Source organism: Falco naumanni, chromosome 2 (genome assembly GCF_017639655.2).
Source record: "Falco naumanni isolate bFalNau1 chromosome 2, bFalNau1.pat, whole genome shotgun sequence".
Lineage (NCBI taxonomy): Eukaryota > Metazoa > Chordata > Aves > Falconiformes > Falconidae > Falco > Falco naumanni.
In genome coordinates this window covers 73,410,381-73,435,791 of record NC_054055.1, presented here as the reverse complement: position 1 = coordinate 73,435,791, position 25,411 = coordinate 73,410,381, and the positions used below count along the sequence as shown (strand labels likewise).

General features: G+C 36.8%; 1 protein-coding gene across 4 annotated transcripts in view; it reads left to right on the top strand.

Moving 5' to 3' along the window:
• The window catches only part of HERC2 (HECT and RLD domain containing E3 ubiquitin protein ligase 2), a 113,356-nt gene that overhangs the window by 12,749 nt on the left and 75,196 nt on the right, over window positions 1-25,411 (top strand). For 2 of the 4 annotated variants that reach the window (XM_040584823.1, XM_040584821.1), the window contains exons 4-13: window positions 6,763-6,900; window positions 17,658-17,877; window positions 19,491-19,591; window positions 20,385-20,541; window positions 21,340-21,450; window positions 21,779-21,950; window positions 22,542-22,715; window positions 23,329-23,517; window positions 24,126-24,277; window positions 25,086-25,243. In XM_040584823.1, the coding sequence (XP_040440757.1) occupies window positions 6,763-6,900; window positions 17,658-17,877; window positions 19,491-19,591; window positions 20,385-20,541; window positions 21,340-21,450; window positions 21,779-21,950; window positions 22,542-22,715; window positions 23,329-23,517; window positions 24,126-24,277; window positions 25,086-25,243 (1,572 nt within the window). Of the gene's footprint in view, window positions 1-6,762; window positions 6,901-17,423; window positions 17,517-17,657; window positions 17,878-19,490; window positions 19,592-20,384; window positions 20,542-21,339; window positions 21,451-21,778; window positions 21,951-22,541; window positions 22,716-23,328; window positions 23,518-24,125; window positions 24,278-25,085; window positions 25,244-25,411 lie in introns of those variants that run through there. The other 2 variants (XM_040584822.1, XM_040584824.1) reach the window with 2 other exon arrangements.

Here is a 25,411-nt window from a genome sequence, read left to right as displayed (position 1 = left end):
CCCCCAAATAAATGAGGCTCTGTCTAGGTGAGGAGTGGAAATACTGCTTTTGGTGGAAGTGAACTATTATTTCAGCTTCTGTTACTTCCTGAACTGTACTGTTGAATAGACATGATATTTCAAACCAGCAATGCTCAATTTCTTAGGGAGTTTTTTTTTTTTTGTACCTATGGTTCATCATTTTTAACAGAGGGGAGGGGGGAGTCTTTTTGTCTAGAGGAAGTTCTTTCTATAGGAAAGAAGCCATAATAAGTAGTTTGAGGAAAGTGAATTACGCGTTATTTTTATCAAGAGTGTAAGCTTTCTGGATTGGGAGTGGCTGCAAGCTGTAGTAAGGACTGGAATTATGCTCCTGTTTCAGAGATAGAAAACTCTTTTGTCCTGCTGCTGCTGGGCCTTATGAATATTATTGTTGATACTGGAAAAAGATACAGCTGATCTTATAGAAAAGGGTACTACAACAGCTGCTCATTAAATGAGTGGAGGTAGTGTAGTATTTCTTTTCTTGGGATTGGCTAGTTTCATGTGTATTATTAGAAGGCATCATGAACTTGATGCCGTGAAGGGAGGGGTTATCCCCTAAATGAACTGTGGGCGATGCTTTGCCATTCACTGACAGCTCACGATAGAGGTATTGTGACAGTAGTGGTATAAGGATTCAGCACACTCTGCTCTCATGCAGCAAAAAGATAACAGACATCTATAATAATAAAGACAATATATTAAAGTAAATATCTGCTTTACATGTGAAATCGATGCAGTTTCCTCTTTTTGTGCCAGATGCTCACACATTGTTTTTAGAGTTATAACTGCGGGTTTTTGACAGAAAACAATTCTTCCAGTATCTTTATTGCTAAATACCCATATTGGTTCGTTACAGTGCTGTAGTACTTCAATGATTCTGAGAAAGCTTATGGAGAGATATCATAGTATAATTGCTATTTGTTTTCAGGGGTATCATTGAAATGTCAAATAGGAAAATGCAAGCTGTCAGTTCTGATCCAAAATGTAGAGAGCAGTATAATGTAAAAACCCAGAAGTGCTAAGCAAGTCAATCATCCATGACTTAATATGTTTATTCACACTTGGGACACCTATTCTGAATGATTTGAAACTTCTTTTTGTTGTTTGCTGGAAGTATGTACGTACACATGACTTCGAAGGATCAAAAAGACATGAGGTGTTAAAGGCGGTAGGGTACTGTTACTTAAAAATACAGAAATTCTGACAGCTTACTGTAGAAATAAGGGAATTTTTAACCTTAAAATGTCAGTGATTCGAACTGTGATAAGGCTTCTGAAAGCTTTTATAACTGGTGTGTTTTGTGCTTGGTGTTGTGTGTGGGTTTTTTCTTTATTAAACCAAGACTGCCACTTGTTTCCTGTACTGTATTGTGGTGGGCTGACCTTTGCTAGCTGCCCACCCAGCTTCTCACTCACTGCCCCTCTTCAACAGGGCAGAGGGAGAAAACAAAATGGAAAAGCTCATGGGTCAAGATAAGGCTAGGGAGATGACTTACCAGTTACTTTCATGGGCAAAATAGACTTGGGTTGGAGAAAATATCTTAATTGGCAATAAATAAAATTAAATTAAGGGTTGGATAGTGAGTAGCAAAGAAAAATTGAAACAACACCTTCCCCTTGCCCTCCCTTCTGGAGGGGTTAAGTGTAGGTATTATACAGCACAGATCACGTTATGTTCATTTCCTCAGCTGGAGTGTTTGCGTTCTTCTGCATAGATACTTGTAAAACATCTATTTCTTGAAAAGCTACAGTAGTTTAGACATTTAAATACAGCTTTTTCAGGCTCTTATGTCTTTAAAATTAGTGCATGTGTTGTCTTTCGGTGAAATTAGCATTCATAAATACCATTGTGCTGGCCTACAGGATTGGTAAAATACAACCATCTTGCTTGCTGGATTTGAGCTTTGAGAAGAAAAACTAATCAAGTCTTTTTTTGGTTAATATCAATCAGATTGTTTGATTCTATTAGGCAGTAGTGAATTGTGGAACCAGAAAAACTGGTGGTTAGTTTACATCTCTGAACTTGCAGCTCAAATTGAGTTTCATGAAATAAAAGGCTGGAGTATTTTTGTCTGTTTAGTTGGTAGTTACTTTTTTTTGCCTAAACAATCTATAAAAGTAATTCAAGAAGAGAGGGAAAAGTACATACAAATAATGGGGTTTATATAAAAAGCAATACATTTTAATCTCAATATTCAGATTTTGCTGCTAAATTGACTAATTCGGAGATAAATTGAAGATGTTGCTGAAGTAGTCTTTTTGTAAAAAAAACCAGTCTGTTTTAAAAAGCTTTGATTTATCCCTATCCATTGTAACTCCTTTTCTTCACTAGTGCTGTAGTGCTGTGTTGGTGCTGACTGGGCTGCTCAGAAGAGGTACTTCATTCTTTCAGTGGGTATTGGCACTGGCAATAGATTGAAGAACCTGCTATTGATAGCAAAAAGCATTCCTTTTCTCTCCGGGAAGAATATGCAAGTGGTGTATTTTTCCCCCTCTGTTAGCAAGAACATGTGGTTAGGAATAACCTCTTTGTTTTTTCTTCATGGCACTTTAAGCAAAACAGGTTTGATAAACGTGTTTAGCAGATTTGCTTGTTTCCAAGTATCATCTGAGGACACAGCTGTGACAGAAGTGATGTCCAGATACAGGTGCACTTGCAACATGGCGTGTACTTAAAAGATAATTAGACTGATCTGAGGAAATTTGGATGAGATTAATATCTTATGTGCTGGAAACTATGTACTAAAAATAATAAGAAATATTAATTAGTGTTGTTCTTACTAAATTTTTAAGTTAGAGAACCATTAATGCAAAATTTTAAGACATTACCAGTCAACTACATAGGTCTCTCTTTTGTGGGTGGTTGTTAATTTTTGATTCTGCAAACTTCTGTATAAGTGGGGATTTCTGTTTCAGTTAGCTATTTTAAGTTCCAGGGCAAAACCAGAAAATTATCAGCTTCATGCCTCTGTCCTGCCTTTGGTAAACATTGTGGGCTTCCTCTTTGCTTCTGTTCCCCCTTTCCTGAAAGCTGGACTTTTGTCAGCATAGTGCCATTGAATCCACAAACCTCATTCAGTGTTGCACCTGCAAATAGATAATAAAGTCCAAATGCCACAAGTGATTCCAGAGAGGCTGGCAGAAACTAAATCTTTATGATACAGTACGTGGGAATTTGGTTGTGGTGGCAGCTACTGTTCAGACCATGTATGTACCAAACTGTAGTAGTGAGCAGGCATATAGGCTGGCTCCTGCTTTGAGCCTCCTTGTGCAAGAAAGAACTTGTTAAAATTGAGAAACGTGCGTCTTCTATTTTCTCCTTGCCTCGACCCAGCTATATTGGCTGTACCCAGTGTCTCGAGCATTCAGTACTCAGCTGTAGATTATTATACTCTCTTTGCAGGATAAAGGGAAGTCTGTAGTCACCCTGTTGGACAGTTTGACTTCATAAGTGTAAAATGCTTTATTGCATATTCAACAGATAGTTTAAAAATGCTTTTTAAAAAATAGTATACCAGGGAAGAAAAGAAACTTTATTTCTGATTAGGATTACGAGATCAGAATTTTCTGTCACCTGGACTTCTACACCTGGAAGGCTGTGTAAACATGATTTGCAAATGGTTAGGCATGCATCCTTCCTTCACAAATAATTATCAAATGAAGTTTATGCATATGTATATACATATAAAAGAAAAGCTCTTTGACAGAAATCAAATTATTATTTTGTATTGCAGCTGAAAGATTTCCTGGATCTGGGACTGCCGAATACTATTTTAGAGTGCTTGTAAAATAGGACCCTTGTTTAACACACACTGTGTAACTTTTTGCCTTGTGAATGGCAACATCTGTTGGGAAACTGTTGCATGCTTTTTCCTTCTACCGAGGGATTCCTAACACTGTTGACACTGTTCATTGGCATTTAAGAGCAACAGAAGATCAAGCTGTAGCAGGTGCCAGAGGCAACTGTACAGTGACATTATTTTGTTCATTGACTATGAAATGTAAGTTCCACCTTTAGCTGTTTCCTTTTTATCCTCTGCTTATACTGGATTAGGCTATTGCTGTGCAAGGTAGAGCACACATGGTAAGCTACTGCGCTTTGGCTTGGGAGCAAACCTCTAAGTGAGCTTGAAAGATGAAGGAACTTCTTGAGGATGGCTACTTGAGTTGCTCAGTTTTGACTGACCTCAGCTTGGAGGCTTAAAATTGTAAACCAAAACAGTTAAGAGAAAGTTCTTTCAGGGGAATGGTACACGTTTTTTGTTTCCTCCACCACAATATTCATGCTTCAGTCTGAGAAAAATGAAATTAAAATAGGTTTTCACACTGCATGCATTGTTTTGAAAACTTGTTATTTTGGCCTGTGCTGGCTTCACTCAAGATTTCTTCCTCCCTGCCCCTCTTCCTGAAAAATCTTTGGGGCTCCCTTTTGATAAATCCCTCTCATTAAGCATAACTGAGTCTCCACGGTTATGACGTCTGTGTTGCTGCTTTCAATCTAGAGTGATACCAACTTTGTCCCTTATGAGTTTTTTTGCAAGTATACTGAAAAGTCTGTTGAACTTTGACATGGGCTTTTTAGCTCAGTCAGTCTCACTTCTTCCTCATTGCTCCCCTTTTCTGATCATACAGATGATGGGGGAGGGGAAATCCTTCTTGTGGATTTGTGTGTCAGGGTTGTTTCTATACAATGCAAAGCTTAAGTTCCCACCTGGACTGGGACCTTCTCCATTTGCAGGGGGGAGCTGAGCAAAGTGACTGACTGTAGCCCTATGTTGTCACCCTTTCCCAAGGATCTGTTAGAAAGTGTAACAAGTTCTCTTCCAGCTGCCTGCAAAATGCAATGTCTTGGCACAAAACCCTTCTACCCACTAAGTAAAATCCCAGACCCTCTGGAGTGTGCCTCTAGATGTGTGGGTGAGTGGAGAGACAGTGACATTATGGTGTTACAGTGGGAATATTCTGAACTACTGGAGCTAAACAGGGTCCTTAGTCACTGATTTAACTCTGTTACGGAATGTGCTTTTAATATTATTGGCTTGCACCTTGGAATAGAAACAGCTAGATTCAGTCACATTTTGGACATGTGTTACCAGGCTGATGATTGCTGTAGTACTGGCTGTTCCTTGGTGTTTGAGAGAAATGGTTATACACTCTATGATTGCTGCTTACAAGTGGGATGTCCAAACTGCTTTTTCCTGTTCTTAGGTGGCTTTGCTATTCCTCCCTTAGCCCTCAATCTTAGCTTCAGCATGCATGCTGTGGTTCTGTCTCCTTTACCCCGCTCCCAGTTCTCCCTGAGTCACCTCCTGAGCACTAGTGTGTGCTATAGGTTAGGAAGCGTTGGCTTTAATTTAAAACTTGTATAATTAAGGCACCTTAAAAAGGTTTATTTTGGGAAGTGCTGTTGTCTACAGTCTAACAAATTTTTAACAGAGGCAATCACAGATCCAGTTGCAACCAATTACCCATTCATTTTTTTCAGGCCTGATAGAAAGAGTTGAATGTTTTTGTACATTGTGATAGGTGTATTTTGTGTATTTGAGGTGATGAGAGCCTTTGATCTCCAAGTGGGGTCCTGGTGAGTCTGAGGCAGGCTGCGGTCAGATATGCTGTGTCTGGCTGCAGCTGTAAACCTCTTGCTTGTTATTGTCTTCTGACATACACTGGTACAAATGTGTATGTTTTGGGTGTGTGGGTTGAGATAGGGAAAAAGACAAGATTCTAATGGTTGACTGGCTTGTTGTGGCCTGCACTTTTATGAGGGAGCCTTTGTAGACTAGATTGGCAGATGGGAATGGAAGACCAGTAATCTTTAAGAGCCTGGTGAAAATGGGTAGAACCTAAGCTCTTAATGGGTAAGTTCAGTGTTGGACTTGAGAAACTTTGGAGGGTATTTGTAGAAAAGGTCAGGGTGAGGAAAGCAGTTGCCAATATGGCCCTTGATTGCAAGGCAGTCTTGTGCATTGAACTGACTGAAGGTATGGATATGGTTTTCCATGTCCCCAGTATGAATAAGGACAGACTTCCAGGTGTCTAGTTCTACTGTGTTTAGAAAATTGGAACTTAAATGCAACCTTTGATTAGAGAGATAAGTGACTATAGTGTCTGTGTTCTGTCTTTATGAAAGTGATCTCAAAAGGATTGTAAACGCTGTTTTGTTGCTTGGGCAGAAAGTGGTGGTATTATTTTCATTATTAGCTGGTAATTACTAAGATGCTGAATATGTTACAGCTGTTGAAATACTGCTGCATAAAATTAGCGTAAATGCCAATATATAGCTCTCCTTAACTTTGAAATTAAGGTAATTGCTGTCTTTTTTCCTGTGTTGGTAATGGAATATGAAAACAAATTAATACTACAGAAATGTGGATAGTTGGGAGCAAAATCTGACTTGAAAGTGCATTCTTTGTGATACCGTGTGTTGCAAATCCTTTGTAAGTCTTACATATGGTATTGATATTAAATGTTCATCCTCAGTAGGAGGTTACAGCAGTGATTTCTGGATTCTAAGGTCAGTCTTATGAAATGTAACGTGAGACCTAGCACCTGTGACAGTTAACATGGTAAAATGCTACTTCTACCCCCGCATGGCCTCCCCTCCCCCTTAACGATAAACAATATTTCTGCAAACTTGTGGGCTGGGCACTTCACCTTTACATTTCTAATAACTGAATTAAAGGGGAAAATAGCTTAACTGGTCTCTTTTTCTACCCCCCCCCCCCCTTTGTTTCTTCAGATGATAGCACTGAATGCCAAACTGCATCAAAGAAAGAAGAGCAAAATGACAAAGAAAAGAAAGATGAAGAGGAAACTCCACTGCCCACTTACAGGGCCAAATCAATTGTTGAGAGCTGGGTGTGGGGCAAACAACCAGGTATTACAACTGTTTTGGATATTCTTACTGAATCATTACATATTCTACATTGATCACTACTTCTGTAGCATCAGGAAGTAATTGGATCAAATGTGTATGCTGACAGATGCATCTGTTAGGTTAGTGGAGTAAGTTGGATAAGTGATTAACTGTGGTGGAAGTTAAACATTTACTGTAATTAAGTTCAGATTTGATTAGACTCATGAAGAGTCAGTTTTCGCCTTTCATGCTGCTGGAAGGAATGATAAACTGACTTGGGACAAATGCAGTGAAATGTTATAATGCCTTCAGAATATTATTTTTTTGGTTGCAGATGCTAAAAAGAAATTGCTTAGTTTCTGAAGCCTGAATCTTCTGCAGGCAATAAAGGTTTAATAGGTGATTTTTCTTCTGATTTCATGGTCTGGTTGATAAGTTTGACCTTCCTCCCATGATTGATTCAAAATCGTTAGTTCAGTTAACTGTCTTGTCCTGACCTTTGCTGGCAGTAATCTCATCTATGATGGCAGTGGTAAAATGGTTTGTGTGTTCCCATCTTCCTGTATGGCTCTGTAAAATACTGATTTTGATGTTGAAGCTCAGACTGTTTATTACTGCAGAGCAGCAATTCATTGTCTAAAATTGTCTATGTTTAAAAATAGCAGATCAGAAGCAGCTTCACTTCAGTGGTTTGTTTTACAGTTCTGGGGCATGATTTTGCCTGATTCAGATGTTGGCATTTACAGCTTTGGAGACATCTGTTGTGCCCCTTTTCCTTTCCCCTCATGCAGAAGCACTTGAAGATCCCTAGGAGAAGTATCGTCTCTTCAGTGCCAGAATCTGCATCTTGTGTAGCCCTGTTTGCTTGGGAAGCTATTTGTTTCTGTTGAGCCACAGGTCAGCTGCCAGTCTGCTGTCCTCTGCTCTGTGCCAGCCAGCTTGCTCCCTTTTCTTAAGGACAGGAGGACAGATGGACTTGCTGTCACTCTAGTAGTGAGACAGAATTTTGCAGTGTAGGAGGAGTGAAAAGAATTGCCACTACATTGGAAGGGGGAGTGAGAATTGAATATGTTGAAGTGATGTAAGCTGAAGGTCACATTATTTTTGGTTTATTTTTTTATTTAGTGTTTGTTGCTGAGGAGTGAAATAAAACTGTTTTACAAAATGGTAGTCTAAATGCCAAGTATCTTACCAAACTTCTCCCAACTGACCAAGGTGTTTGGGACAAGACATGGCCTTTAAGCTCACCCTACAAGTATTTCTTAAAAATTGGTAAAAACATTGTTTAGAAAAGAAGGGATGCATGTGTTTGGAGTTTTCAGAAAGAAATAACTTGCTGTCTTGTATTTACTTTTAGTGCTTACATATAGTATGGTTTATTGATACACATACAGATACTTATTCTAGAAATAACTTAAAGACTTTAATAAATTTGTATTCCTTGGTCTCTGTTACTATTTGTGCTCTAAGTTTGCATCACCTAGATGTGACATACAAATCCTTAAACAATATTACAAACACACTTGCAGTTCGTTTATAGAAGTGTTACAGGTGGCTTTTGTTCATGATTGTAGGTAACTTTGTTTTGTATTTGTCGGAAATACAGCTAACAGTTGCCTTTTGAGCCATCCTAGCTTTTGTGGCTTGGTAATTAATTTTGAAAAAATACAGAGAATCATTTGAATTTTAATACTTTGTATAAGTGTTTCATAAAATAAGGAGAACTGTTTTAAGCTTTTCTTTTGTCAGCCTTCATAAACAAATAAAATGAACCTTTGAACATTTGCCTGTCAAAAGTAGGAAGGAACTTTTGAAAAGGAGAATTGATTCTTAAATACGTTGTTCTTGATCAAGTAAGAATTAAAGACATACTTGTAAAGGAATATAAAACATAAATGAAAACATAGTAAGATACAATTTGGAGATGTGAGCTTGGAGTTCTACAAAAAGAGCTGAAGAGGCATTTGAAGTCTGTGTTTCAGGTCCATACCCTGAATGATTTTTACTGAATTTAATGATTTACAATCTTATATTATGAAAATGGTATCTAGACATTAGACAGTTTGTATCTATGTATTACAACACTTCTAAAATCTCATTTTGTAAAGATATGTGAAGGATCATGCTATTGAACTTGAGCAGGCTAATTCAGGTCAGTGGGCCTTGTGACATCCTTTCCCCCTGAGGGCTCAGATTTTGAGAGCACACACAAAAATCTGTTCATGAAGTGTGTTGAGAAGCAGTACTTCTTGTACCCCCAAGCCCTGTGCTTGTTTTGTCATCCTGGCACAAGTTCAGAGAAGCAAAATGCTTTCCCTAGTTCTAATATATGCCAAGATCACTGCTCTGCCAGAAAAGGGCGAAGAGGTCATATCCCTTTTTTTTGTTGTTGTTTTTGGAGTGGCCTTCTTACACCAAGCGCTGTAAAAATTTGTAAGATTAATTAATACATGGGTAAGTCATTATTTGACTTTAAGGTGTTTTTCCTTCTCTCTTGCATCTTGGTGTTAACCTATTTCATATTTGGCTGTTAACTGATGGCAATGTTGAACTATTCAGGCCTCAGTTTTGACACAAGTGCTTCTTTACAACATCTATTCCTGCTGGATGTTCCTTATTCTGTTCCTACCAGGTTGTGTGTTCTTTAACCAGTTCTTGTGATTCTTCCTAAAAAATCTTGGTTTACTTCTTTCATCACTTTTCTTTTTAAGAAAATACTTGTTTTTTAACATCTTACATGATTTGGAGAGAAGTCTTGGTGTTCAGCTCTGGATATGGGGAGAAAAAAAGAGGAAGTAGTTGTTCAAAACCTACAGAAAATAGAGCAGTGTTTAGGTTTTTTTGGGCTTCTTTTTCTTGGTTGTGATATGCTTTAGATTGGCTGTATTGAGTCAAACCAAAGGGCAGTCTAGTCCAGTGTCCTGACAGCAACAGCATAAATAGCAGTAGCCAAGTGAGTGATTAGGTCTTATATTTATACATTATCTGTAGCCTATAGACTTTGAGCCAGAGGTGGTGGTATGGAGGAATGAGAAGGTGTGTTTGGATTCCTCCGCATTTTGTTTTGCTGGAGCATGAGTGTGCATGGCATAACTTGGTAGGCTTTAAGATCTTTGATGTTGATTTTTTTTTTTCTATTTGTCCCTTTTGAACATTCTGAACTTTTAGCATCCACAGTTACATGTAGCAAGGAGCTTTGTAATTCAACTGTTGATCACATGAGTATTATCTCCTCCTAGTCCTTGACTTGATGTTGACATCTGTTGGTTTCACCTAATGCCCTGTTGTCCTTACATTTGGAAGAACCAGTGAGTGGTTGTTCCTTACCTATCTTCCCCAGCGCTGGTGGGGTGTGTTTTTTGTGTTTTAAGGATTCTGTCATAATCATCCCTGGTTGTACTTTTTCCTTACCGAGGATTTAATCTCATGATAAAATCTCTTTGTGTACAGAAGGTGTACTAAACATTTAGCTCTTTCCTTTCTTGTTCCTATCCACCACTCTCCCCCTGTTTTATGCTGTGGAAGATGGGTTGGGAACTGTATATACCACTTCAGCTGTGGGTTTTGTGAAGTGATATAATGATCTCTGGTTTTTGTTCTGTCTCGATGCCCTGTTTTTCCAGCTGCTATTTACAGTGGACCAATTTCTTGGATCTATCCTGCTGTAGTGCCAAGATCTCATTCCTGAGTAAAAGGTCCTTTGGAGACCTTTGAACAGGGAAACCTGGGATTTTGTTTCCCTTGCTCATCAGTGTACATCTACCATTTCATTGTTCCCTTACTTAATTGCCTTCATACTTTTGCAGTTGGCTGTCATCGTTGCTTAAGTAGTACCAACAGACCTAATGAACTAAACAGTTGTCTCCATTTTGATACTATTTATGCATGTATGGAACAGCAGAGGAATTTATACAGGTTTCTGTGGGACTTGTTGCTCCTAAGTGTGTATCAGCTATTCATTTATGCTCCTGGATGCATTCCATATGTGTGTCTACCAGTGTTGAGAGTTCTAACCCCTAGCATTTAATATATGTTAATATTGGGTGTTTAGAAATGTCTCTGATACACTGTATCTTCATAGCTGTAAAGTGTGAGAGATTTGAGCATTTTCAACTTCCATCTGAAAGTGCAGTTTTCCCTTAAGATGAATCCTGTTTCTTTTTTTGTTGTGTTTTGGTTTTGTTTTTAGTTTTTGTTTTTTGTCTTGGGGAAAAATCACTGGCTAAATCTTTCTCAAGGCTTAACATTGTAGAGCCAGCTCCCTTTGTGGGTATGGTTTTAATAAATATATATTTATTAATACCACTTGAGGTAAGGTAGTTTTTATTTCTTGAAGAAAATAAACACCCCAACTGGTGCAACAACTGTGTGTATAAAAATCCCCTTAACTTTTAGAGAGATATGATTCAAATTCACTGTAATCTGATCTCATTTTGTATGTTTGAGATACTAGATACTGCATACTGGCAGACAAGGTTAGTTTACATTCACCTTCATTGCTGTCTGAATAGAAAATGCTACTTTATACTTGTAAGTTTCAGGAGGAATGTTAGTGTTCTGTTTCCTATGTAGGGCAACTAAGTAAATAATCTTAATGCAAACATCCTTAAATGAATAAACAATACACAGCTGAAGTGGGAATATGATTTTTGTGTGTAGTCAGATCTGGTTTATATTATGAATTAATCTTAATCTATTATGCTGGTAAATCAGTGTCATGATGTAGCACGTCTGGGGTTTCCTCATGTATGAACGAGGGCTTGTTTACAGACGGTGCTGCATCTTATTTTTCCAATGTTGTTAGTGTGGCTGATTGCACCAAGAAATGCTTTGGAGGCTATGCTGAAGGGGGCAGGTTAAAATTACCCATGTGAGTTCAGTGAGATACTGTTGAGAATGTGTTGCTACCAACAGCAGTCAAATCTTCCTGTGTTTGCTTTGTGAGAGAGGAGACAGGCAGAACTTTCATCCTGTAAGGGCTCTTAGTTACATGATTAAAATTAAATTTGTATTGGGTACAAAAGTAGTTAAAAGCAGTCATCGCATTCGAGAAACTTTTTAAAGCTCCTTTATAGTGACATTTTCTACTTTAATAAAATTTCTTGATGAATGCTTTCAAATTTACATTTAGAAATGCTGATAAAAGAATGGTTTGGTCAGAGGTTGAAATCTGACCTCCTGTTTTACATTTCTTAGAACTCCATCTTTTTTTTCTTTTACTTTTTTACTTCTTGGAGGAGATTTTAACTTGTCTCCTTTCCACACACACATCCCTCACCCCCCTACCCCCCCCTCCAACTTGAAAGCTGTTGTCCAGCTCTAAGTATCTTATGTGGTTGCTGTTTATGTTCTTAAGGGGTATGTGCATGTGTGTGTATATTTTTACACACACAAGACTTAGTTCTTGCTATTTTGTTATGTGCATGACTATTTGAGCATCAATTTAAACAAGTTTTTCTCAGGATATAAAACTTTTGAAAATTAAACACCCGGCCACATAACAAGATGCATTCTGAATGTGCATGCAACCATTCATTATTTCTCCTACTGAATACTAATAAGGTGAGGTCTGCTGATGGTCAGTTTCTGAATACAGAAGCAGACAGAAGGAAGCTAAATGCCCTGTAGAAATTACATTCTTTGTTAGTATAAAATAATTTGGGGAACATATTTAGCTTTGTTTTTTTAAGGAAATTACGTGTCTGTGATTGCATTTTTGTTTTTCCCTCTTAGATGTTGCATCCACTCATTCTGTGGTGATGGCTTATAGGCATCATTAGATGTCTGTTAAGCCAAGCCAAGTGCATCTTCTGTCTGCTCTTTGTCCAGTGAAAATACTGTGTAGTGGAAGGGGAAGGAGGAGACAAAATATAAAAATCTCTAGGAAATTAGAGCACGTTAGTTCTGCTGCTTACAGGAATGTGTGCTCATTATAACAGTAGATTCTTGCCAAATTCTCTTTGAAATGTGTTTTGATTTTTTTAGGTCTGAAATCTCTCCACACCGTAGCATCTATATTTGCCTTTACTGAAGCTTGTGACTCAACCAAAGTCTTTGAAGCTTTTCTGTTTGATATTGGCATTTTTAAGGTCCTTAATATACCAGTTACAAGCCCATGGTGTTCCATACAAGAGCTAATAAAATAAGCATTAAGAAACCATTTATATGGTTTAAATGATTTATTTTAGCTGCTAAAACAGGTGCAAACATGCCTTTGGCTACCTGTCTTAAGGCTCATGTCAAGTTAGTGTTCTGGCTGTGGCTGAAATGGTTAAAGAAGCTACTGTCTTCAGTTGCTTGGTTTGCCCCCCACCCCGGTTTTGCTAGCATACCTAAATAACATGGAACTTCTCAGTTCTGATTGTTGGGGTTAAACACAAATGCTATTTTTCCTTCTAATGCAGAGAACTTCTGGCAGGAGGAATGAAGAAGTGAAGATACATAGTTATGTTAGTTGTTGAGGGGAGGGAGGGATGTGATAAATTTTAACAGAAGATGGTAAGGGGCTTACCTATCTCCACCACAGCCAGAATCATATCTTACTATAGTTGTCAGTTAACAAGTATTCTGCTAATGGTAGTTTGAGGATTTAAACTTGTATGGTATGACTTCAACTTTGATATTGTAGGTATGGATTAGTAAATAGTGTGTCTCCACCCTTCATAAAATAACAGACAAAGCAAAGCATTGCAACGGGTGGTTAGCATCAAGGACTGATGTAGTGGCATATGAACAGTTTTGTTTAAAGTGTTCCCTGCAACCTTTTCAGATGAAATTTGAATCGTTACTATTAATAAGCTATTCTCTCATCAGACTATGTAGTTCATTGGTAATAAGTGGTGTTCAGACTTGAGGGTTTATTGAAACCAATTTCATTGGGTTGATTCCAGATATATTTAAATCTTTCTGAAGTTGAACTGAATTTTTTTTAAAGATAAATTTACTTACAGTATAAGAGAAGATTTAAAGTGAGGAAGCGTATAGATACATCTCACTTAAAAATAGTGTTGCTTTTAATAAAATAGGACAGTCCTTGGCTTGTTTTTGAGATTTCTGAGTTACAAGACCGCTTTAAACTGTTCCAGCCTTTATTGCACTTTGCATGAGAACTTTATTTTGCATTCTGGAAATACTAAATAAATGTATAAATGGATAAAATATTTAAGAGTGGAATTATTTAATTTCCGTAGAAAGCCTTTCTAAAATTGTAGCCACTTGAGACTGTGAAGGCAAGGTGAGAAGGGGGAAAGAAAATAATTTTATTACAACTAAATCCAGAAAACAAGTTTATGCTTCATGCAGGTTATTTTTATATGGTTTGAATCTTGGTGAGACTAAATCATGTTTTTGATTAGAAAAAAAATATTTTTCCATACAGCGTTTAAGTATTTGAAAACAGTGTATTGTAACTTAAAAGTTCTTCATATTACTAGTTTCTGAATATAAGACTTTGTGATTTTTAGGGCTAATCACTTGAAAATTAAATTCTTTCCAGATTTTTTCTTTCCAGATCCCTTTTCTTCCTAACAAGTGAAGACAAGATTTTAATTGATTCCTCTTCTAGCCTTGTGTTGTTTAAATTTGACTTTTTTTGTTGATGTTGACTTCATTGACGGGAAAGCAAAATAACTTGCTCTTACAGTCTCTTACTTTAGAAAGTGCTATTGTGAGGTTTTGTTTTCTGAAACATTGCATAGTCTGTGAACTATTAAAACAGAATTGAACCTTTGAGGCATTTAAAACCAACAGTAATGATAACTTTTTTTGTCAAATGAGCCAGTTGTCCTATCAGATCATTGCATAGGATATTGAGTGTCTTGCAGGTTACCCTCGGTATTGCTGACCCATTAGGAATTAATTGTATAGGTGCTGCTATGAAACTTTTTTTTTCTGCAGAGACACAGTATTGTGTGTTTATACAATGGCCAGCTTTAAAACTGGTGCTTGATGTGCATTCATTGTGTGTGCTTCCATAGGATTCTGTTTTCTATGCATTCAGAGTTCATACAGTAGTTTGTCACATACTGCATCAGAATGGCTGGGATGCTGATAATGACAGTACTGTAGTTGGTTGAAAGTGGTTTGAAAGATGTGCAGCTGTAGACTTTTGGGGAAAGTTCCTCATAAAGTAATTGCTGGAAGATTGTAGGTGGCTTCTGCCTGTCCTAAGGGTTTTTTTCCAGTAGTCCCAATGACATATGTTTAATAAGCATGTTATTTTGAAATGAGGGGGCTGCTTCATCTAATTCTCCAACTCTCAGAAATAATTTTAGAGGGTGTCCACATTTAGATAACTCCCCCCAGGGAAGGAACGGTGAATGCTGTAGCTGTTACAGACTCTGCTGAGTCTGGCACCTAGTGCTTGATTTCTGTAGCACCAGAGACTTTCTCTTAACCAAACATATGCATTAATTAGAGTGCCTTGGGTTTTCTTCGCTGACTGTTACTTTACTTTTCCTGTAGATATAGGAGACAATAATGTGGGGAATGAATCTGCAGAATTAAATCGGCTGCCAAAAAGAACAATGTTAAGAAAAGCCTCTTTGTGAAGTGGAGACTATGGTCATTTTTTACTTCATTGTAAAAATAATATTTGGTGGTATTTAGAGGTTGATTAGGGCTTTAGTGTTCAGGCAGGGAAGAAAACCCCTGATTTTTATGTCTTCTGATGGTTTGTTTAGATGGATCATGGAACTGGCATGTCAGTATTGACCACGTTCTGCTATGATACTCTGAAGCGCAGAAGCCATGTGCTTGCTGCAATATGGTTTTTTGTATTTCTGCCTACAAAATAAAGGTTAAGGCACACCTAAAGTAACAGCAGCAGCCTCAGAACAAACAGTTTATTTTTGGTGGAAGTTTTTAGTTTAGTGTTCTAAGTACTGCTAACATTTTGCATCTGAGATTTTTTTTTTCTCAAAATTGTGGTTTTTAATGAAACAAAATTTTAGTTGGATCAACCTGGAGGTAGACTGGAGCTTCAGACTGGGTATTGATAGTCATCCATTAAACTTTCCAAGTAAACTTCTATATGGTCATAATAATAAAGCCAAACCAAACCAATCAAACCTGCCTTTCAGGCATCTGTTTTTTTCATGTATTACTTTACATTGTGATCTGGAATAGCTGTATGTATGTAACCTGGCCATTTTTTATGTAACTGGCTATAGAGTTCTTTGTAGGGCTAATGTTAAGGACAGTCTGGATTTTTTGTCATACTTCTTGTGGTTTTGTTACATTTCGTGTTGTTTGAGTCAAGGTATGAATTTGTCTAATAACTGCTATTGCTTTTGTCTAATATTTTTTTTTTAAGGTCTAGACTGCAAGGAACACTTTTTAATCTATTCTTACTTGTTGAAAAAATAAGTTGTTCCTCATAGTCAGGTGGAAAGATGTAAATTGCCTTAGGGAAAGGAATCTAACACATTATGAAATGGTGAAATGTGAGTAGCAATGTTGAAAACAGGCTGGGATGAAGGCTGACGACAAACTGTAAGTGACTGTGCAATGTGATCTGGTGGCAGAGAAGGCCCCCTTGAATTCTCTCCTGGGTGCTTAAAGATGCGTTGCAGTGAGGACAAAACTTTGAAATACTTCATATATTTACAGTTGGAAAAAAAAAAAAAAAAAAAAAAAGGTTGTGCCTCATTAGATACAATTTTCAACTCTAGAGACTATTGTAAATGTGTTTAAATTTCTATAGCTTGGAGGCAGCTGTTGCAATAAAGTATTGGTTTTCTGGGGTTTTTTGGTTTTGTTTGGTTTCTTTAAGGTTGTGTTCATCTTCTCATGAGCACTATTACATACATGCAGACGTAGGCTTTTTTTCGTACCCCTTAGTCCAGCATCAGTTAAAACAAAGGTACTTCTGCGAAGCAGCCAGGCAACAAATGTGGTTGGCTTAGGGACAATTACAATAATGCAGTGCAAAGCAGGCTGGGGTGGCTGAGTGATTGGACTGTTAATAAAGGGACAGAAAAGAACCCTTCTAAGAATGCACTGCTTTGCTGTTTGTCCTAGGAATTAAAGTTACAGAGAATGTAAAAATGCACAGTTTCCAAATTTTTATTTTAAAATGGTTGAGTGTGTTGGGTTTTTTTGTATTTTTTTTTTTTAAACTGTACTTGTTACCATCTGTTAGTAGATTACTAGGACTTTGGGCTGTTGACTGCTTTTTCTGGTTAGTGAGGAATTAATTCTTTAGTTGTTGGTACAGAAGTCAGATCTTGTATTTGCTGATAGTACTTGCAAGCATCTTAAATTTCTGATGTTGTTTGTTTCAGAAGCTTAGCAGCTCTTGGCAGTGATCCTAGAGCTTCTGAGAGTAATTTTATAACTTCTGAGAAACTTAAGATAATGTGCATTAGTGCAAAATGAAAGCATAGCCTTGTGAGGACTTGCAAGGTTGTTGCAGGCACTTAAGAAAACTGTGACTCTGAGGTCAGATGATAAGAATTTGCTATCTAATTTTATGTTAAAATGTGTGAATATTTCCTATGATGGTTTAATTTCACACGTGAAATACGAAGGTTCAGATGTGTTCACACAAACCCAGTTTTGATTATAACCTTTTTCTAAACACCTGCAAAGTATGATTGTGATTATGTAATACTGTGGATGAGAAATGTGCAAATTAGGTAAGGAAACGGGGAGTTTCCCTGGGTTTTGAGGTTCAGGCTTCTGGTTGGTTGACAGTTTCCAGTTTGCCTTAATTTTACTTGATACTGTATATAGCAAAGATGAACACCCATACAATGATACCTTTGTCTGATTCTCAGATGTGAATGAATTGAAGGAATGCCTTCAGGTACTAGTGAAGGAACAGCAAACTCTGACTACACAAACTGCTACAACAGCTCTTTCAGCTATGAGGCTAAAGCAGAGGCTAGTTATCCTGGAACGATATTTCATTGCATTGAACAGAACAGTTCTTCAGGAGAATGTCAAAGTGAAGTGGAAAAGCAGTAGTATTCCTCTGCCTGCTGTGGATAAGAAAAGGTAATAACACGCGCATGAATAAGTTAATACATTAGAAAAGTCATAATCAACCTGTGTGTGAGAGCTTAATGGGATCTCTTCCTCCTCATACACATTAGCACTAAAGAAGCTCTTCTTATTTCTTAAGATGGTTTTACATGGTGTTATCTGCTATGTAGTTTTCCTCCTTGGCTGATGCTTGCTTATAGTGTCTCTGTTCTTACTGGTGAGTTTTTATTGTAATGCACTGCTGTAAATGTTATTCTTTGAGCTGTAAGTATACTTTTACTGAGGTATTCCTTTTGTTCTATTCAGCTAGAAAGTATGGAGAAGCCTATTTCAGAAATGATGCTGGTGGAGGTTACATTAGTATATCTTTTGTCAATATTTGGTCGATTAAGGTACATTACAAGTTTAAAAATACAAATACATATAATTTGAACATAGTTTTCTGTAGCTTGGGTGAGAAATGTTGTAATTGAACATTCAAGTGAACTAACTGAATAAGAAATTGTCTGATTACTTTCCCTGTCTAGATAGCTTATTGACCTAAAACCAGAAAAAAAATAATCTGTCAGCTAAGGAGATAAAGAAGTTGTTCAATAGTTGAACAGGGTTGCTGTCTGACAGAACAAGCTATTGAGCCAGGGAAGTTTTTATGTTAGATTGTCTCTAGCTTCAAAAATTAAAGGAGGTGTTTAGTAGATACCATGACTAGTTATTATGGGATTGGTGTTCTTACAATGATACCTTTGTCTGAATAGTCTGTTCTCTGAATTTATTTTTTTCAATTCTGATTAAAAAGCACTGGTATATTTAATGTATCATATATCTAAAAATGCCGGTTAAAATTTTTTCTGTCTTGAAAAAGTCACAAGTAGTTCACTTTCTTTTGATGTGAGGTTAAAACGAACATAAAATTGTTGGTGTCTTTCTGAGAGGAAGCAGTAGAGAATCTCCTGTTGTTAAGTACAAAGGAAAGCTTACTTTAATTAATGTGGTTGTTTGCATTAAAAAAGTTAACAGAAATGTATGCGAGTGTAGTGGGTATTAACAAAAGTTCAAGATATATGTATTCCTTATGTACACCAATACCAAAGCTGCAGAGAGATTTCTAACATTGACACTTGAATAGAGAGATGAGAAATGACAAAATTGATGGAATTAATTATCAGTAATTGAAGATTCATTTAAAAAGCCTATAAACATAGTTTATGCAGTCTAAATTAACAAGAAGTATAAACTTCCTGAGTGAATAATGAGTACATGAAGTACACTGCATCTGTGTATTTTGAATACACCATTATAATTTCACTCTGAGTAACTACAGGCGTCTTTCTGATGGCAGTCAATTATGCCAGTCTTTTTCTCTGTGAAGCTTTTTGATATTGGGAATTCAATCAGTCGTTTTTTGGAGCAACTTAAATTGAATTTTGGTTGTTGACATTTTGATGTTGGTAACCTTCATTCTTAAAAGGCAATTACAATTCTTTGCCAATAAAAATTGTGTAATATGCATGCATATAGCTAAATTATAAAATCGTAGGACATAAAAGTTATACAAATAATTATATTGTAATATATATTTATACTAGTAAATTATATCAAGACAATGCATATATAATGTTATTTAGCCCAAGACCTGTGGGAAAAGGTGTAGAAGGACTCGCACGAGTTGGATCCCGAGCAGCACTTTCATTTGCGTTCGCGTTCCTTCGTAGAGCCTGGAGGTCAGGTGGGTCTCCTCTGTAGCATACTTCATATATTTTTTTTATTATAGGGCAGATGATTTGTTAAAACTTGTGTATATTACATATTTGCATAGAACTATACATTTATAACTGTTGGATTTGCATAATTGTGTTTTATGTTCATCTGGTATTATGCCCAACGATAGTGTGGATGATCGAAGACATCCGAGCCAGTACCAATACTGTGTTGTGCTGGGGCACTTCTATCCTTAGGAAGGCAAATTGAGATTTCACGAAGAGAACATCTTTTTTAATGCCAGGTTTCAGAAAAGTTGGATTTAATCTTCAGACGGGGTTGATCCACTGTACTGCAACACGAATAGTAGCAGCTTAGAAAAGGAAATTAGAGCAATAGTGTGAAACTTGTATTTAGTTTGTGTACTTGTCAGCAATTGTCATATTGCAGAGGTTGGCAGATTGGTCAGCTGTGTCACTTGGACCTACCTGTTTATCTCAGTCTGTGCTGTTTGTTCAGATGGCAGCTGTTCAGCTTACTCTTTGTCTAGCCAGTCCTAGTTCTTCCTCTGATTTCCTCAGTGGATGCATAGTGGGATGAGTTGTCACCTTTCTGAATGTTTGGTTTTTTTCGTAAAGCAGATAGTGCTTCAGAAGTCTTGCAGTAAAAATGGTCATTTGAAAACTGGGAAGTTTGTACGTATTATTATGAAGTAACTTGTAAGCTTGAGGTTTAAAAAAATCTCTGTAGAACATTGTATACAAAAATCTGTATAACTTCGCTAAAGGTGGAAGTGTAACTAGTATTACTGTGTTCCTTAGGTGAAGATGCAGACCTGTGCAGTGAATTGTTACAGGAGTCACTTGATGCACTACGAGCTCTACCAGAGGCATCCCTTTTTGATGAAGGGACTGTATCTTCTGTATGGCTGGAAGTGGTGGAAAGAGCTACTAAATTCCTAAGGTCTGTTGTGACTGGGTAAGTTTCTTTTTTCAAGCATTGCGAAAGTAGATGTTAAATGGCAAACTTGCATCTCTTAGCAGCTGATGGTATAAACATATTAGTTTATGGAACATTAAAAATGTTGCTTTCCTCTTCTAATGTTATAGAAGCAAGCAAAAAAATAAAAGAACTGTTGAAGTGATGATCTTTAAATATGATTTAATTACTTTTAACTGTTTAAGAAAAATCTGAATTTGAGTATTCTGAATCACTGTAGATGTACCTGAAAAACAGCGTTTCACTAATGTAAACTGTACCCACATAAAGAGTGATTTGTTAATACAGTATATGTGTACACTTAATTGTGCCTTCATAGTGTAATAAAATAATGCAGATTTTGTATATGAGGGAAAATACGCTCATATTGGACCTGGAGCACTTACCTGCTTCCCCCTGTGATTTAAGGAGATTTGAAGTTACCCTTTTACAGTATTTAACGTAAATTCTTCTGAATACTGGAACTACATTCTTATAGTGAATATCATAAAGAATATTTGATTTTCACCTGTGAAAAATGTTTTTCGTGTTCTTAGCATGTTTAATAGTGCTATAGAGTAGATAGTGAATCTTGGGGCAATGTTAAAGCCTAGCTGCCACTCTAAAATTTAATCTTTTGTGGAAGGTGTCAGCTTTTCTTGGCTGCTTTCATCACTAATTTTCTGGTTTTGTGTATGTTTAGTCGTTCTTGGTGTGTTGTAGATCCTTTCTGGTAAGCAAATGTATATTGTTTTTAATGGCTACTTAGTTAATGTATATTGTTTGACTTTTAAATAGGGATGTGCATGGAGCTCCTAGTACCAAAGGGCCAGGAAACATTCCGTTACAAGATCAGCACTTGGCACTTGCCATATTGCTTGAATTGGCAGTGCAGAGGGGTACACTAAGGTAAGAAGCATGAGCAGTCTGGTTTAATAACCATTACTGTCTGTTGACATAGTGAGCAGTGGCTGTCTTCAGATTACATGGCTTTGGGTTTAACATAATAATTGTGTTTCAAAGCATATAAACCTTTTCTATAATACAGCAGCGATCAAAATCTTATGTTGGTTAGATTGAAAAATATGTTTTTGATATTTTGATAATCTGTTTAAAAGGAAAAGCTGTGACATCTGATCTCACTCAACTTCAAAATGTAGAAAGTGAATTGTACGGATAACCTAAAATAATGTTTTTAGAATGCTTATTAATAGAAGATGTAAATTTCATCTTTCAGCCAAATGTTGTCTGCAGTCATGTTGTTGCTTCAACTTTGGGATAATGGAACAAGGGAAACAGATAATGAGAGATCTGCACAGGGAACAAGTGCACCCCTTCTACCTTTGCTACAGCGATTTCAGAGTATAATATGTAATAAAGACATGCCCAATACTGAGGACGAGATTCAGGTATTTAGGCTTGAATTATTTGAAAGGGGCATTACGCTGGTATCAAATTTCATTTGGCTGGCTAAAATAATGGTAAAATTATCCAAACAAGATTGGTGGTGGTGTTTTCCATGTAAGATACATATATACACACCACTGTTGTTTGTTTTTCATGTGTATGTTTGAGTTTCTTGAGGTAGGAGGAGGAATGTCATAATATGGCTAGAGGTAAGCATTGTGTTTCAGAGTTAATGCTTTTGTGATAATTAAGTTAGAGATGTGGTCGGTTAACTTTTTCTTTGTATTTGGATTATTTTTATTTAGTTGTGATTGAAAGTAATTGAACTATGACTTACAGTGAATATAATTGAGGTTGATAAAACATAGTAAATTGGTTTTATTATACTTGCAACTTTCCATTTTCACAGTCTGATTAAATTTTCTCAATGTGTGTTTGGAATTCTCTACTGTAAGAAAAAGGTTGTGCGGAGTTGATTTGATTTCTCTTTAAACTTGTGCAGATACTCAGCATGTCTAAAATGTATATCTTTATGTGTAGTGGCATAGAAATACCTTGAACGTTTTTCTGACTGCTCTTTTTTTCTTTTCTAGCTCCTGACTTACCCTCTGAGTCCAAATGAAAGTTTTCTGAGGTATCTGACTTTACCACAGGACAATGAACTAGCAATTGATCTGAGACAAACAGCTGTAGTGATCATGGCCCATTTAGATCGTCTAGCCACCCCGTGTATGCCTCCACAGTGTAGCTCTCCTACATCTCATAAGGTAACTGTTTCCAATGTCAAATTTAGTAAGATATTTTTCCAAAAAAAAAGTAACTGATTTTCAGTTTGGAAGGAAAACAACTCGTAAGATTCTCCCAATTTCCTTTTGGTTTTCACAAGATAACCTTGAGTTGCCTAAATTTGACTGACTTGGGTATCTTTTACTGCATCAGTGCTCTTTCAGTCAGACTTGGAGTACAGTTCTGTGGTTTGTGAGCTATTCTTTCTAATCACAACACTATGACTAGTTCTGCCATATTTTGAGCTGTTGCCTGTGTTTATCAGAGTAAATGCTCAGGACCACACTTTATAAATGTTGGGGGTCTGACATATTGAAAAAAGTGAAAAAGTTAGACTTCCCAGCTTGAAAAATCTCTTGAAAACATACTGTAGATCTTTACAGCTTATTCAGTACCAGACTAAACTGAGTATGTTGTATGTGAGTCCTTATCTATTAGAAGGTATCAAAAATAATCTTTACTGACTACTAGCAGTAATGACTGGCATGGATTTGAGTATATTTGGTGTATAAAGATTTAAAAAAAGTCTGCTCTATGCATTTTATGAAGTTGTGTATTTCAGAATCGGTACTTACAGAATTTCTTATTTTCTAGGGATCTTTGCAAGAGGTCATTGCTTGGGGTTTAATAGGTTGGAAGTATTATGCTAATGTGAGTGGTCCAATTCAGTGTGAAGGACTTGCTAATCTTGGCGTTGTGCAGGTTGCCTGTGCAGAGAAACGTTTTCTAATATTATCTAGGAACGGGAGAGTTTATACACAAGCGTACAACAGTGATACTCTGGTAAGACTTTTAAAAATATGTTCTGTTCTGTATAAGTCTGCTTCTCCAGCTGTTTAGTTTCTTTGAAAGGTAGATGGAAACATGCTGATTTTTGCGAGCTTTTGTGTTGTTTTTGAACTTTCAAAAATAGTGGGTTTGATCTCGTGTTGATTTGATGGAATGCATCTAGTTACTGTAATTTCTATCAGGCTAGAGGTTATGAATACAATGATAATTACTGTCACTGGTATACTGGCCTTGGTAACAACTTTAGAATGTGGCAGATATGAAAGGGATTTTACTTCAGTGATGTAACACTGTGCCTGAACTGTGTAGTTTCTCAAACAAAACTATACTGTAACAGAAACACTTGTTGCCAAGATTGCCTGTACGATAAACAACATTTTCATATACACTGAAGACCTTATAAAGATGGGAACAAAAAAACTTGAAAGCATTGTTTTTGACAGACTTCAATAGTGGATTTGACCTTTTTTCTTTATCTCTTCATTTCATTAGAGTGCACAGTTTTGATGAAGCCTTAGGAAAACTGTATCTAGCTCTTCTGTGAATAGACAAGTGATGGAAAATATAAGCCGTATTTGTAAGCGTATTGCTTGTGTTCACAGGGACCACAGCTGGTGCAGAGTCTAGCTTCCAGAAATATTGTGAAGATAGCAGCACATTCAGATGGGCATCACTATCTTGCTTTGTCAGCAAATGGTGAAGTTTTCTCTTGGGGTTGTGGAGATGGTGGAAGACTAGGCCATGGGGATACAGTGTATGTAATAAAAATAATCATAACATTTATTTGTTGTGTTCTGGATTCACAGTAAAAACTATTTGGTTGTGTAAATAAGCACATTCAGCATTTGATATTTGTCTGTGTTACTGAACAGAAGTTGCATTCTCCCTGTGTGTTTTTTCTGCCTGTAATATTCCCAGTTCTTTATTAACGCTACTTCTGAAATACTTGTAGATAGAGGGTGTGGTAGTGGATGCACTGTTATTAGGCCTTTTATTTGGGGTTTGGAAACATTGACTCAAATGTCGGAGTGGGGTCATAATTTCCTCTGCATTCATGTTGCATATATAATTCCTTTTTTTTCCCCCCATGTTAAACAATCGCATTACTACCGTGCTGTTGTGTAGGAGCAGTCTTCTACAGGGGTGTTTTGTAGGTGTATATGAATCTATTGTAGAGATTTTAAGTGCCATCCCCCAGTGCTGAATTCCCTATAAAGCAAGGAAGTTACTACTCGAGGGTTAGCAGTGTCATGAAATTAATTGTTCAGGTACAGTAATTAAAAATAATTTTTTTATAATAGACAAATATTTTTTTAAAAACACTTAATTTAGTTGAAAGTAAAATCATAGTTGTCAGACACACCTTCAGTGTTTTCTACGTTGTTGAACAATCTGAACTTAATTTTTGGCTTACAGCTGTATTTATATCTCGATACCTAAGAATAGTAATAGGGTTTGCAGGTAGAATTGTAGCAGTTGTTTTCTAACAAGTATTTCACACCTTTTTATTATCTACTCATTGGATTACCTTTTGTGAAATGTGTTGCCTTCTCTTTAAATAGACCTCTGGAGGAACCTAAAATGATATCTGCTTTATCTGGAAAGCAAGCTGGGAAACATGTTGTTCATATTGCATGTGGAAGCACCTATAGCGCAGCCATTACTGCTGAGGGAGAGCTATATACATGGGGACGAGGAAACTATGGCAGGCTTGGGCATGGTACGTTACTTGACACCTTCAAGTAAGTTGTTTGTCAAAGAGTTGTTTAGTGCCTGTCTCAAATAGTCTTTTATCCAGCTTACCTAAAGCTGATTTGAAAATGTGTGGTTTCACATGAATTGAAATATAATTGTGGGAGGAATTGTCTCAAAACCACTAAGTTTCTAT